Source organism: Nipponia nippon, unplaced genomic scaffold (genome assembly GCF_047370975.1).
Source record: "Nipponia nippon isolate SJK-2023a ecotype South Korea unplaced genomic scaffold, ASM4737097v1 scaffold_18, whole genome shotgun sequence".
Lineage (NCBI taxonomy): Eukaryota > Metazoa > Chordata > Aves > Pelecaniformes > Threskiornithidae > Nipponia > Nipponia nippon.
The window spans coordinates 2,742,352-2,756,347 of record NW_028262334.1 but is presented as its reverse complement, the minus strand read 5'-3'; the positions used below and the strand labels follow the sequence as shown (position 1 = coordinate 2,756,347).

General features: G+C 59.4%; 2 protein-coding genes across 9 annotated transcripts in view; one reads left to right on the top strand and one right to left on the bottom strand.

The window, feature by feature from the left end:
* Positions 1-8,571, top strand: part of CUX2 (cut like homeobox 2) — a 71,071-nt gene extending 62,500 nt beyond the window's left edge. For all 8 annotated transcript variants that reach the window (XM_087754754.1, XM_087754758.1, XM_087754760.1 and 5 more), the window contains 6 exons: positions 494-1,269; positions 1,733-1,892; positions 2,444-2,713; positions 2,949-3,137; positions 3,245-3,518; positions 4,564-8,571. In XM_087754754.1, coding sequence (XP_087610880.1) covers positions 494-1,269; positions 1,733-1,892; positions 2,444-2,713; positions 2,949-3,137; positions 3,245-3,518; positions 4,564-5,224 — 2,330 coding nt within the window. In that variant the 3' untranslated portion in view covers positions 5,225-8,571. The remainder of the gene's footprint in view (positions 1-493; positions 1,270-1,732; positions 1,893-2,443; positions 2,714-2,948; positions 3,138-3,244; positions 3,519-4,563) is intronic.
* Positions 8,572-8,661: 90 nt separating this feature from the next.
* PHETA1 (PH domain containing endocytic trafficking adaptor 1) lies at positions 8,662-11,870 on the bottom strand. Its single transcript, XM_087754611.1, has 3 exons — positions 11,803-11,870; positions 11,274-11,462; positions 8,662-10,753 (listed from the first exon to the last, which is right to left on the bottom strand). The coding sequence occupies exon 3, from the start codon at positions 10,740-10,742 to the stop codon at positions 9,963-9,965; it is 780 nt and encodes a 259-aa protein (XP_087610737.1). The 5' UTR covers positions 10,743-10,753; positions 11,274-11,462; positions 11,803-11,870; the 3' UTR covers positions 8,662-9,962.
* Positions 11,871-13,996: the final 2,126 nt, after the last annotated feature.

Sequence of the window (13,996 nt, the reverse complement as noted above, 5' to 3'; positions counted from 1 at the left end):
CTTTCGGAAACTTTGAATCTACCCTTTCCTCCCCTCCCTGCCCCAAAACAGATGATTAAATGAGGATGCACGATCCATCTGGCGTGAGGAATCATTAAAGCAGCTGCACTCGCAGTCAATTACAAGAAATGAAATACATTAAAACAGGTAGTCTGCTGAGAAAGCAGAATCCCGGAGAATTAAATTAGACAGGAACAGTGGAAAAACAGACAGGGAAAACAAACATGTTTGTCTATTGCCATCGTTGGTAATGAGATTTATTTTGCAATCGTCAAAAAAGAAGCTTGTTTAGAGCTGGGGGTGTCACAGCTTTTGCTTTGCGGGTGCTGCTGGTCCTTCTGATCTGCACTCACGTGGGGCATCCGCCTGATGGAGAGTGCTCCGAACCGGATTGGGCTAAAAACTATATTTTTTTCTGCATTTTGAATTATGGCCACGTAGTAAAACGGTGCTTGCTGCACCTCAGAGCTCCCCTCACCCCTTTTCTTTGCAGGTGAACCCAAAACGCCGTCAGCGTCGCAGGCAGTGGCCAACGGGGCAGGCGGCAGCAGCTCGGAGGACGCCATCAAGAGCATCCTGGAGCAGGCGCGGCGGGAGATGCAGGCGCAGCAGCAGGCGCTGCTGGAGATGGAGTCGGGGGGCAGCGGGCGCCCTGGGGACACACCGCCCACCGAGCGCTCCACGCTGGCCGCTGTCAACCAGAACATCGTCCCGACCTACGTCAAGCAGGAGGAGGGAAGCGGGGCCAGCCCCGGCCCCCCGCAGACGCCCCTGGCTGTCCTCTCACCTGCCGCCTTCGTCCAGAGCATCATCCGGAAGGTGAAGTCAGAGATTGGTGATGCTGGCTCCTACTTCGACCAGCACTGGGCATCAGAGCGGAGCCTGCTCAGCCGACCCTACACTTCTGTCTCGCCTTCGCTCTCCTCCTCCTCCTCGAGCTACTCCAGCATGGCCAACGGCCGGGGTTGGCCACGGGGCGAGCCCAGCGAGGGCGGCACCAATGAGGATGAGCTGCCACCGGCAGATGATGAGCCCCACCGGCTAACGGAGATGAAGGCGGAGGGAGCCGGCGCGGAGCCGGCAGCCAGCGGTCGTCTCTCCTACTACCCCGCCTACGTGCCACGGACCCTGAAGCCCACTGTGCCGCCGCTGACACCGGAGCAGTATGAGATGTACATGTACAGGGAGGTGGACACGCTGGAGCTGACCCGGCAGGTCAAGGAGAAGTTGGCCAAGAACGGCATCTGCCAGAGGATCTTCGGAGAGAAGGTACCAGCCTGGAGAAGGGGGGTCTGGTGTCCCCTCTGCTCCACAACCCAGAGCCCAGGGCTCATCGGTGGCCTCCACCAGCTTCTTCCAGGGTCCCCGCTTTCCCTGGTGGGTTTCCCCTTGGAGGATGCTGAGTCCTCAGGGTCTGACCTAACCCCAAGCGGTCTCCCATTGGCCACCACCATGGTGGTTGGTGGCACTTCCCACCAGGAATGCCCTGTTCCCTGCGGAGAGCCCTGCAGGGACCGTCCTCCCAGCCCACTGAGTATCCCAGGGGGACCCACCATGGTCCCAGCACCTGTGGCTGGGGCCAAGGGATCTGGACGTGCCGTGAGGCCGTGAACGTGGCAGCAGGCAGCAGCCTGCTTCCCCTCCCTTGATGTGGGGACGGAGGGCAGGCAGCAGCCTGGTGCTGGGGGGAGAGTGCCCCGGCCCCGGCGGGTGACGCCTGTGCGGTGCCTAGGTGCTGGGGCTGTCCCAGGGCAGCGTGAGTGACATGCTGTCACGGCCCAAGCCATGGAGCAAGCTGACGCAAAAGGGTCGGGAGCCCTTCATCCGCATGCAGCTCTGGCTGACCGACCAGCTGGGCCAAGGCATCAGCCAGCAGCCGACCCTCTCCCAGGGTAAGTGCCGCCGCCATCCCTGCGGTCCCTGTGGTCCCCATGTGCCGTCAGTGTCCCCAGCACTTCGGCATCTGCCTCACGATCCTACCCCCACCCCCCTACCCGCACCCCAATCCTGGGAAGCCTCTTTCATCCCCCTCTCCCCTGACTCATCTCCCTCTCATCTAACTCATTTGACCCCCCTTAATTAGTCGCTTAGACAATTTAGGGCTGTTATGCAGATCCTCAAAAGTTATTTTGTCAGAGATGGGTTTTGAAAGTCATCTAGTTTAAAAAAAAAAAAAAAAAAGGAAAACCACAACAAAAATCCCTGGCTTTGTGCCTGGCATGAAGAATTAATTGGGGTTTTTATATTAGTGGTGTTTTCTCTCTAACTATTCTACCAGCTCCTCCCACTTTGCCATAGCTCCTGGTAAAACTCGGCTGGCATTCCCCTTTTCTGGAGGGCAGAGCCATGGATATCCCCAAAATAACCTTCCCGTTCCTGCCAGCTCCCTGCCGCTCTCCCCTCCCGCTGTCCCCACTGACCCCTCTCCCCCGGTGTCACGCAGCCAGCCCAGCGGAGCCCCAGCCGTCCCCCTCACCGCCCCCCAGCCCTGCCGAGCATGAGAAGGGCTGCCAGGAGCCCCTCACCCTGGCCTTGGAGAGCAGCAAAGAAAACCAGCAGCCCGAGAGCCGCTCGACGCCTGCGCTGGGTGGGAAGACGTACCCCAACAGCCAGGGACCCATGGGCATCCAGGAGATCGTTGCCATGTCCCCCGAGCTGGACACGTATTCCATCACCAAGAAGGTCAAGGAGGTCTTGACGGACAACAATTTAGGTGCGGACCCTCTCCCCACCCAGGTTTTCAGGAGCTTCTGGTGAGGCTGCATGGATGCATCCCCAGTTCCCGTAGCCGCAGACCCACTCTGGTTCACTGCGAGTGCTCCGGGGGATGCCGGCACCCTGGGGAGGATGCTGGCTGGGAAACGGGGTGCACCCGCTCCGTGGGGGGACTGTAGTGCCTGCCCTGCTGCTCTGCCCCGCTCTAACCACCTCTGCTTCTCCTCCGCCAGGCCAGCGGCTGTTCGGGGAGAGCATCCTGGGCCTGACGCAGGGCTCGGTGTCCGATCTCCTCTCCAGGCCCAAGCCGTGGCACAAGCTGAGCCTGAAGGGGAGGGAGCCCTTCGTCCGCATGCAGCTCTGGCTCAACGACCCCCACAACGTGGAGAAGCTGCGTGACATGAAGAAGCTGGAGAAGAAAGGTGAGGGTCAGGGAGATGCAGCCCCCCCAGATCTGGGGTCCTGGCCAAGCAGGGGGCTCCCCGGGCCGGGGGGTGAGCGGTGCGCAGCTGGGTCTCCTCTCCTGCAGCCTACCTGAAACGTCGGTATGGGCTGATGAGCGCCGGCTCGGACAGCGAGTCCCCCAGCACCCGCTCCGAGTGCGCCAGCCCCAGCCTACAGCCGCAGGACCTCAGCCTCCTGCAGATCAAGAAGCCACGGGTGGTGCTGGCCCCAGAGGAGAAGGAAGCTCTGAAGAAAGCCTACCAGCTGGAGCCCTACCCCTCCCAGCAGACCATCGAGCTGCTCTCCTTCCAGCTCAACCTCAAGACCAACACCGTCATCAACTGGTTCCACAACTACAGGTATATGCGCTCCTGGACTTCAGGCATCTGATGGTGCTGTACCATGAAGGTGGCATTGCTGCTTCTCTTCCAGCCCTCCCTGTCCCTCTTGCCTAGATGGGGAGGTACAGACCCACGTGTGGTTGCTGGAGGTCCCCAGGTGCAGGATTGCAGCCGAAACGCTGCATGTGCCCTGGCTGGTCAAGAGGTGTTGACCACCTTGACCAAGTCATGTTGAGCATCTAAAGAGATTACCATGCTCACATCCGCCTGCTCACCGGTGCAGGACACCACTCGCCACCGAGCAGGAGCTCCGGATCCTGGAGCACAGGATCCATCCCCACAGCAGCCCGGCCCTGGGGAGCAGCACGGGTTTCATCCTTCGGCAGTATTGCAGGTGGACACGTGGCTCCTGTATCCTCCCCAGACCCACACCAAGAGCTGCCCGCTCTCTGTGTCAACAGCCCAGGTGATGGGTTGTGCCCCCTCCCGCTATATAAACCAGTATAAAAAGACATATAAGCACTTGTGTCAAGCCTGCAGAGCCTCCAGCTCCCCCGGGGGAGCATAAAGTAGATGGTCAATATTTATGGGAGCCGGCTGAGGTTTCTCGCATAAAGCCATCAGGTGGGGAGTGTGGGGGAGAGCTTGAAAAATCAGGCTTTTTGGTGAAACATTGACTAACATGGCTTTTAAACCCGCAACCTTTTCCCTCATGTGGTTCCAGGAAAGCTCCTCTTGCTCTTGGTAAACACAACCACCTGAAAATAAACCTTTGAAAAATGTTATGTATTAAACAACAAAAAAAAATGTAGTGGAAAACACTTGCAAAACTGGGTCAGTTTGGCTGGAAACAGCCCAAAGTGTTGCAAAATCCATTCCCCGTGTTCAAGTGGCAGTGATTTTCCCCCAAAAAAATGTTTTAAAGGACAACAAGGTGGGATTTTACATCTCAAGCGATGTTGTTGCATTTTTCTGGCTGAAGATGCTTTTTCAAGATGTGCGGTGCCCACCACACAGGGCGACGGGTGGCAGTCACTGACCCTCTGTGGTTGTGTCCCGGCAGGTCGCGGATGCGCCGGGAGATGCTGGTGGAGGGCGCGCAGGACAATGACACGGACCCGGAGCAGAGCGGTGGGGCAGCCATCCCTGGGCGCCGGGCCCCCCACAGCCCGGACTCGGATGCCGAGGACCGTAAACCCGTGTTCGGGGGCGGCGAGCACCCCTGCGCCACCGTGCCTGTGAAGGTGAAGGAGGAGCAGGGGGAGGCGGGCAGTTGGGGCCACCGGCGGGACTTGCGCAGCCCGGCTGGGGCGGCCGAGGGGACCGGACCTCCCCAGGAGCAGCAGGGGGCAGCCCCCCACGCCGCCGCCCCCAGTGCCGGCAGCCTCCCGCGGCGGGGGGGCCGTGCCGGTGCCGCCGGGGGACCCCCACCGCCACCGCCGCCGCACCCCGACAGCTCCCAGTCCTCCGCGGGGTCATCCCGTTGCAGCTTGGAGGTCTCCCCGACATCACCTTCGGCGGCCTCCTCGCCCGGCCTCGCCGGCTCGGCCTCACCGGGGCCATCCTCCGCCGGGCCAGTTTCACCGGCACTGCCGCCAGCTCCTGGCCCCCGGCTCAGCACCAGCGTCCAGCGGCGCCACGAGAAGATGGCCAACCTCAACAACATCATCCACCGCCTGGAGCGGGCCGCCAACCGCGAGGAGGCCCTCGAGTGGGAGTTCTGAGTCCCCCCCGCCGCCCTAAATATATATATACACACCCACATATATATATATATTTTGTTAAATGCAGTGCGCACCGAGAGGCGACAGGCAGCCGGCGCGACGGAGGGGAGCACCCATGGAAAGGGGGGGGCCCCCGCTACGAAGCTGCCCCCCTGCTTTGTTTTAAATGTGAAAAACTGGGAACAATTTTAGAAAAGAAAAGAAAAAAAACAAAAAATATTTATAGACCTCTTTTAGATATTTTAATAAAAGGATACTTTGGAATTTATTAACAGCTTAAGCTGCTTTGATATTAAAGATAGCTATAAAATCAAGATGATGTAGCAGTCGTGTCATTAAATGTACACTGAAGTCTTGTAGTTTGCCACTGGATGAGATTAAAAACAAACAAACAAACAAACAAAAAAACCACAGAAAAGACTTATTGAGCAAAGCCATCAAGAAGCACTATGAGACTGACCAAATTTAATAAACTTTTGCCGAGCGGTTTCCACCTCTGTCTGTAAGACACTGCATCGCTTCTGCCCCAGCCAGAGACTGCGTCATAGTCCCTGAAGACTCTAAAGCGAAAACCTTGATGCCATCGAGTATGTATTTAGTTCTGGTGGTTTATGTTTTTTGAAACCTTTGTAACACAGAGTGTCCCGTGCGGTTGTATATGTTGTAGAAATGTCTGCAATAGCCTTCTGGAACAAGATGTAGCATGGTCCGAATGCCGTCTCTCGCGCTTCCTCCAGCCAGCAACCGGTGGCAGCCCCGATACGGCACAGTGCAGCTCCTGCCAGCTCCCAAAGGAAGAGAAAAAATAATGCAAAAGTAAAGAAAGCAACCTGTGCTTGCGTTTTTGGGAGCAAGATGGGAAGAGGTACCTGGGTGTGATGCTTGGGGATGGCTCTGGCTCGCTGGGGATGGACATCCATGAGATCCCTGTGCTCTGCCGTCATCCATTTGGGAAAGAAAAAGAGATGGAGCCTCCGAGATTTGCCCCTGGGGCACCAGTGCTTGGGGACGAGTACCCAAAAATCATGAGCTGCCTGCTCGCAGGGAGCCGACCCCTGCTTGGGGCTGCTCCCAGCATCACAGCCAGCTCTTGCGGATGAAGCACTTTTTTTTTAGGGATAGTGCCCAGGCAGGAGGAGCATCCCCTCACCGCGGCCGTGTCCCCAGGCGGTAGCTGCCAGTGAAGCCGGGATGAGCCCCAGGGTGTCACGCCAGGCTCCTGCCTGAATTGGGCAAGCTCAGACCCGAGTTGGGCAAAGCACCATCGAGCTTTGGCTTTCCAGGGCTGACCCCGTGCAAAGGCGCAGGAGCTCAGCGGTGGCACCATCCCGGCGTGCTCCCTGCCACCTCTGCGACCCCACCACCGCCAGCCGGCCTCTGCTAACAAAATGCCTTTAAACGATGCGGGCTGGCCCGTGCTGGGCTGCTCTGCCCTGTCCCCTGCCCACAGCATCAGCCATCACCCACCAAGGCCACCGCTGTCAGGAGGGCTCCCCTGCCAGGCTCTGAGGCTATGCATTGACTGATTTTCCACTGTATACATTTTTATCAGAATAGAAGGTATTTTTATATTTGGGTGGTAGTCGATGAGCGCTGCTAAAAGCGGCTCTGCAAAGGCACGGCTCTCCTTGCCCGCCTACCCTGCCCCAGTGAGCCCCAGCTTGCCCATGGCCGCTCTTTTCCCTGCCACCGCGCTGCAGAAGGTCGAGGCGCGACCATTGACTGCTCTTCTCCGTCGTGTGCTAGCGGGAGCTTTAGTGGAACGGGATTCGAGGAAGCACTTAGGATAGTCTTGAACACAGCAATCCTGTTGTATTAAAGCTAGCGGGACATACCGGTCACGTTTTTGTTAGGCTCATGTACTGTACTTCAAAAGTTTCTATGAGATCGATGAACTTTGTTTAACAATTTTGGAAGGAACAAGTTCTGTAAAGAGCCACTAAATACAGAAGTTGGATACGACTCTGGCCTTGGGGTGTGTTTTGTCCAGAGGCAGCTGGGATGGGAGCTCCTCTCGCCGTTGCCTGACGCCTGGGTTGATGTCGGCTCCCTTGGAAGTCACAGCCTTGCTTTGGGTTTATGGCAAGAGCTCTCACTGCCATAAACGCCTCCCGGTGATTTGGGGAAAAAACAGGGTGTTAAGTGGGGTTAGTCCAGCTCAGGGTGCAATCCTGCTCCGTGAAAGTCCTGTGCTCATCCCTGGTGCAGGTTTGCTCCTGCCCCTGGGGTAACGGCATCCTCTGGTGTGAGGTTTGGCTCGGCATTGCCAGATGGCACCGCACCGTGGCACGGCTCTTCTTCAGAGCTAGCCATCGCCGGGCAAGTTTGCAGCTTCTGACACAAGGCGGGGGCGTTTGCGTTTGATGAATTAATAAATCCATATGTTGCGTATCTGTTTAAGCTTGTTTGTCGGCTAACATGTTGGGAAGGATTTATTTTTAATGAATATCTGAATGTCTGGAGAAGCTGGGCCAGCTGCCATGGAAACCGGAATCTTCCTCTGCAGCCGACTGATGGGGCCGCGTTAACCATCTGGATGCTGCGGGTGTAGCTGCACCCCGGCTGCCCTCAGCGGCATCACTCTAACTGCCAAAACACGTAGCGGGGTGCCATGCCTGGCCAGGAGCAGGGCTGCACGCTCTACACTGCTCTCGGTGAGTGAGTGACCCTGACTGGCTTTGAGCCTCAGTTTCCCCAAGAGGTGTCCCCCCCCCAACCCGCTGCAAGACTCCCGTGTTAGCAAGAAGCTGGAGATGTTCATGCAGGTGGGATGTCGGCGGGCAAGGATGCGGGGACATGTTGGTCACTTCCACAAGGGCAGGGTCCCCAGTCCCTCTATAGCACCGACACTGGCCCCAACAAAGGGACAGGTATTTTGTCCCTGGCTAAGGCCCCTTGGCAGAGGGCTGGGGACATCCCACCGAGGGCGCAGGACTACCTGACCAGGGGCACCCAAACCTGGGTGGCATCATGTGGTGCTGCTTGTAACCTGGGATTTGGAGGGATGGTTGTAACATCCCATCGAGCCTGTAACGCACCAGCAACTCACGCCGGGGCACCCAGTGCCATTTCCACCAGTGAAACTGTGGGAGGGTTGTGCTCCCAATCAGTCTTCCAGCTCTTTTCCAATGCCCAAACGCCTGTGTTGGTCACCTGTGCCTGGCTGTTCAAGCTGTCACGGAGGGAAGAATCGTGCTGTCCCTCCTGTGGGACCACGCTGGCACTGTGTCCTGATGTCCCCAGGGTGGCATCATCTCATCTCATCTCATCTCATCTCATCTCATCTCATCTCATCTCATCTCATCTCATCTCATCATCTCATCTCATCTCATCTCATCTCATCTCATCTCATCTCATCTCATCTCATCTCATCCCCTCCCATCCCATCCCATCCCATCCCATCCCATCCCATCCCATCCCTGTGGGCAGATGTGGGACTCCAGGGCACTGTGAGACCCTGGCGTTGGCCCTGTCCCATTCAGGCGACACAGTCCTTGCCCAGCCCCACAGACATGGCAGGGACAGGAGAGGGATCAAAATGAGAGGATTAATTCCCACCTGGGCCCCCCTCCCCAGGGGCTTAAAGGTGCGAGAACTGGGGCCAGGAGGGAATTTCTGAAACAACTTTTATTGTAGCAAAATCTTGTGCCTGTCCCAAGGGGGCAATGGGAGCCGGAGCCACCCGGTCCAAACCCAGGGCACCCCAGCTGCTCCTCCCAGACCTGGGACAGGTCACCCCACCTCCAGGCCAGCAGCTTTAGTGTTGATATAAACCATTGGGTAAATAAAAGAGAAAAACCAGCATGAGACACTGGCTTCGCTCTGGTTAGGCACATGAATCATTCGGCACCCTCCACCGCTGACACATACATTCCCGTTCACCACCGTGAGTGATGCTTCCCCTTAGCGAGCTGGCACGGGGATGATGTCCTGCCCTGAAATATCTGCCCAGCAAGGCGGTGCCCACAGCCGCTGCTTTCCTCTCGGGTCTGCCACCGCCACGGGTTCACCAGCCAGGCTGCAATCAGCAATCGCCCTGCGCGAAATGCCCAGGGCCGGCTGTCACCAGCTGCCATTAAGGAAGGGCTGCACTTGCTGCTATTTTCATTTTCAAACCACATCCTGCTGGAGCAGAGAGATCCAGCAGAGCTCGGCAGAGCTCGGCCGACCTCAGCCTGTTGCTTGTGCCAAGCAACAACCAAGGTGGTAGCAGGCTCCCTGGCTGTGAAACACCCACACAGGGGCTCAGGCGGGTGAGATCCCATCAAAATCCTCCTCCAAAAGCATTCTTGGTGCATCGAGAGGCTCCACCAGACCCAGTGCAGCGGTTGATTCCCAGGAGGCATCGGCCATCAAGTGGTTCGTAGCTTGCTTGCGCTGGGTGGACCACCCGGCATCCACGCCTGGTCACAGCCGGAGGGGTGCACCCCTGCGGGGAGCACCCACTGCTCAGCACAAGATGCCTGAGAGCCTGGCAGCCCGGAGAGCCCGGGGGTTTCATGCCTGGTTGGTGGCACGCTGAGCCCAGCTGCCGTCGGTGCCAGGCTGGTGTTTTGCCATCACAAGCAGCACTGGTGTCCCTCAGCGCTGGGCCCTTGGTGGCACCATCAGCAGGTGTCCATCACCACCACAGACAGGGCTGCACATCCCGGGGTGAGGAGGGGACCGAGGCGGCACCAAGGGTGATCACTTCCTCCCTGCCACAGGTCCTGGTGGGTTCCCAGGGCTCGGACACCTCTCAGAGCCGGGGCCCACGCTGCCTCTCCAGCCAGTCCTGCTGCAGCCGGGCCACCTCCCGGCCATACTGCTCATGGAGCTGGCAGAAGGTGGATGGGCTCTCCACTGTGGCCACCCCGGCACTGCCTGCCTCACTGCTCGCTGCCCGCCTGCGTGGTGGCAGTGGTGGTGGCCGCGGGTTCCCCTCACCGTCATGCCCGCTGCAGCTGGAGGTGTTGGGCAGCTGGTCTGCTCCTGGCACATTGTTCCACACCGCGCAGCCATTCTCCTTCGGCAGGACGGCAGGCAGAGCCGGCAGCCGCTCTGGGGACCACTCTGGCCCTGAGGGCTTCGGCTTCCAGGAGCCAGGTGACTGCCGGCAGCCTCCACATCCACTGGCAGGCCCCCAGCGCATCTCCTCCAGCTGCTTCTCCAGCTCCCGCACCACCAGGCGCATGTAGTCGAAGCTGGCTCGCGAGAGCGACTTCACCCACGACTCCATGGCGGCCTGGCTCTCGGCCGCCAGCACGTAGGTGCGAGACTTGGTGCCGCCAAAGCGGATGGCAAAGGTGAATTCCTCAGCTGAATCGCAGAGCTCCACAGTGCCACCCTCCAGCACGATGACGCCCACCGGCTCCCTGCTCTCCCGTTCCTCAAAGTAGAAGAGCATGTTGCCCTTCAGCACGAACCAGCGGCGATGGTACGCCGTGTGCCGCTCACCGCGCTTGTAGAGGAAGCCAGCGTTGTCGGCCGGGGAGTCGCAGGTGGCATAAAAGGCCAGGCTCCGCTCGTTCAGCTTCATGGCTCCGTGCCCTGCAGGAAAAGAGGGTTCTCAGCTGCCCGCTGGCACGTGGAGGACGGGTGCGTCTTAATTGCACAGTAATAAGACATTGGCTTTTTGTTCCCGGTGGCACTGGCCCTGGCGCCCAGGAAATGGACCCGGTGAATAAACAGCCCCGTGATCGCAGCCGGGATAACCCCGCTCCCAGTCAAGGTGCTGCATCCAGCGGGTGCCAAGAGGGTCGGGGCTCCCCGGGGCTCCCTGAGGAGGGGGCTTCCCCCCAGCTGAACGTTTCCCCACAGAGGAGCCTCAGACAGGGCTCATCCTGCTGCCCCACGTCACCCGGTGCAGGTGACCTTAACGCCGACGCCGTGTTTGCTCTGAGTCGCGGCGCTCCTCCCCGCAGCACGCAGGGAGGGTTTATGGCCTGTGCCGCAGATCCGGCTGCCGCTCCGGGGAGCTGTGGCCATGGACTGTGTCACCCAGGCAAGGCCACCTCACCCCTTGTCCCCTAATCACCGGTGGCCTCACCGTGCCAGGCTTTCTGCCTACCTGGACTCTGCCTGTAGCTCCGGTCTCCGGTGGCCACCAGCAATGCGCAAGTGGCCGTGGCGGCCGTGGGAGCGCTGGATCCGGGGTCAGATGGTGTAAGGGGGTTGTGGGGACCAGCACCCCAGTGTCCCCGCTCCGGCCGCTGGCTCTGGCTCCGAAACGCCTGCGAGTTTCACACGTCACCCCAGCCTGCGGAGCAGAAGGCGGACATGCGCCAGGATTATTATTTTCCTCTTAAGCCACATCGCAGGGTTCAAGGAGATGAGACGGGGGCTGTCGGGGTGCCAGGGGGCAGCGGGGACCCCTTTCCCCCAGGCAGCTCGGGGACCTCTTTGGGGGTCCCCAAAGTCTTGGGGCCGTTTGGGAGCGGGGGAGCCATCCTGCCCCGGCCCCGGGCGGCCCCGCTCCGGGTCGCTTCCCGCCCGCTCCGCCCCGCTCCGCTCCGCTGCGGCTCCGGCCCGCCCCGGCCCCGCTCCCGGCCCCGCTCCCGGCCCCGCTCCCGGTCCCGCTCCCGGTCCCGCACGGCCACCTTTGTCCTCGGCTCCCCGCCGCCGCGGCTCGGCTCGGCTCGGCTCGACCCCGGCGGGCGGAGCGCTGCTCCCGCCCGGCTCCTCCTCTGCCACCGCCCCTCACCGCCGCTCGGGGCGGCCCGGCGGGACGGGGGGGGACCGGCTGTGACACGGCTCCGGAGCTCGGCCCCGGTGCTGGGAGGTCCTGGCTCGGCGGGTCAAACCTCTGGGCAGCGGTGCCGAGCTCCGGGCAGCGCCGGGGAGAGATGGGAGCACAGATCCGGGGGGCGCAGGGGGAGATGTGCGTGTCCATGGACGTACACATGGATGTACGTGGGGATATATGCGTGGATGTACGCATGGATGTATGCACGGATGTACATATGGATGTATGCATGGATGTCTGCATGGATGCATGTATGACTGTATCCATGGATGTACATGTGGGTGTACACATGGATGTATGCGCGGATGTATGCACGGATGCATGTATGACTATATCCATGGATGTACATGTGGATGTACTCATGGATGTACTCATGGGTGGGAAACATGGGAGCTTAGTGCTGAAAATGGCTGTACAACACTGGTTTTGGGGCAGAGGGTGGGTGCCCAGGAGCGCCTGGCAGGGAACGAGCAGAGGTCGATGGATGGGGTGGATGAAAAAAGAAGGAGCTGAGGCAGGAGCCGAGTGGGCTGGCGGGGCGTCCGGGGGAAGGTGACAGCTGGTGCAAGGAGCAGAAAAGCAGGAGGTGACGAGCCATTAGCCAGGCGCTGGAGCTGCCGGGCATTGTGCAACCGCGTGGGCAGGGATCGCGGCCCCCTTGCGCCTTCCTGACCGTGGAAGCCACGCAGCACTTTAGCCGCTGATACGCTCTCGGATGGGTGGCCAGCATTTGCCCCATCCAGGCCAGGGGTGGGCAGGTCCAGTGATGCCGAGCACTGCCTGGGGCCGGGGCTGGATTTCCCGCTGCCGCTATCCACGTCCCAGGGCAACCATAAACATTTGGGCTGGGAGAAGCCTCCAGGCTGACTTCTGCTCCTGGTTGGCCTTCCACGCTGAAAGTGTCACCAGCCTGAGGACCACCTCAGCAGCACTGCCATCCTCACCATGTCCCAATAAATACCAGTGTCAAGGATTTGCTCTCCTTATTGCTGTCCCTTTCCTCCAGTTTCTTCGTTCCCCTGCTTGGCTGCATGGCAATGTCTATATTTTAGCAAACAAGGCATTGGCACTCATTTTGCAGGCCCTCAACTAAGAAATCCTGCCGTCAGTGACCCCTGCCACGACTGCCACGGCCCGCAGGCCGTGGTCCTCACCGCTCCCCCCAGAGGTGCCCCTACCACCCAACACGGCACTTGGGGCTTTGCAATCTGCTGCTCGTGGCAGCAGTTTTCAGTTTGCCAAGGGTTTTCCCTATCACTTGCAGACTTTCTCTTTCAGACTATAAAAAAGGAATTTAAACCAGCACTAAAAACATTGGGGCTTTATCTTCCCTCCTGAGCGGAGCGGCTCTGTTCAAGGACGCTGGTGGGAAGTCTCGGGTCTCTGCATGGCTTATCTCCCTGCTGTGCTGAGAGGTGCCCTTTCACATGGCAAGATTAGGAGCTGGAAGGACTGTGGGGAGAAGCAATATCTTTATTAGACCAGCTGGGGTAATTGAAAAAAGGCAGCCGTGCTCCTGGCTCTGCCTTCCTTTGCTGGGACTCCAAAACCCCAGCTGCTTCTTGCAGCCTCATCAGCTGCTTTAGCAGAGCTTCATTCTCCACTGCAGCCGCTTCCCAGGGAGCCCTTCAGAAGCCGCTTCGAAGAATCACCCCAATTCCTCAAAAACCACCAGCAAAATTCCCCCATGGGTTTTTGCTTCCCGTTGGGTCTCCCTTGGGACGGTTGTGTGTTGCTGCACAGGCTCCAGCACTTCCCCTTCTGAGCAGCCCTATGATATTTTCCCTGTTGTCCCCGCCAGCGAGGAGCCCAGAGCCCATGCCTCAGTTTCCCCGGCTAGGTCTTGCCGGGGAAGACGGGAAAATGAATTCCCGTGCTGTGCTTGACTGACAACAGGGAAAAGGGAGAAGAAAAGGCTCTGAAAGGAGGCAAGGGGCTGCTGGGCACCATTTAGGACGTGGGCTGCCCTTGGCCTCCGCTTCCTGCTGCTCCCATGACCGGTGACTTGGCGGCACGGTTACGCAGCAGCGGGTGCTCGGCGGCTCAGC

Bases quoted from the DNA above. Each gene is read 5' to 3' on its own strand.
- PHETA1 (XM_087754611.1), bottom strand. From the start codon at position 10,742: ATGAAGCTGAACGAGCGGAGCCTGGCCTTTTATGCCACCTGCGACTCC.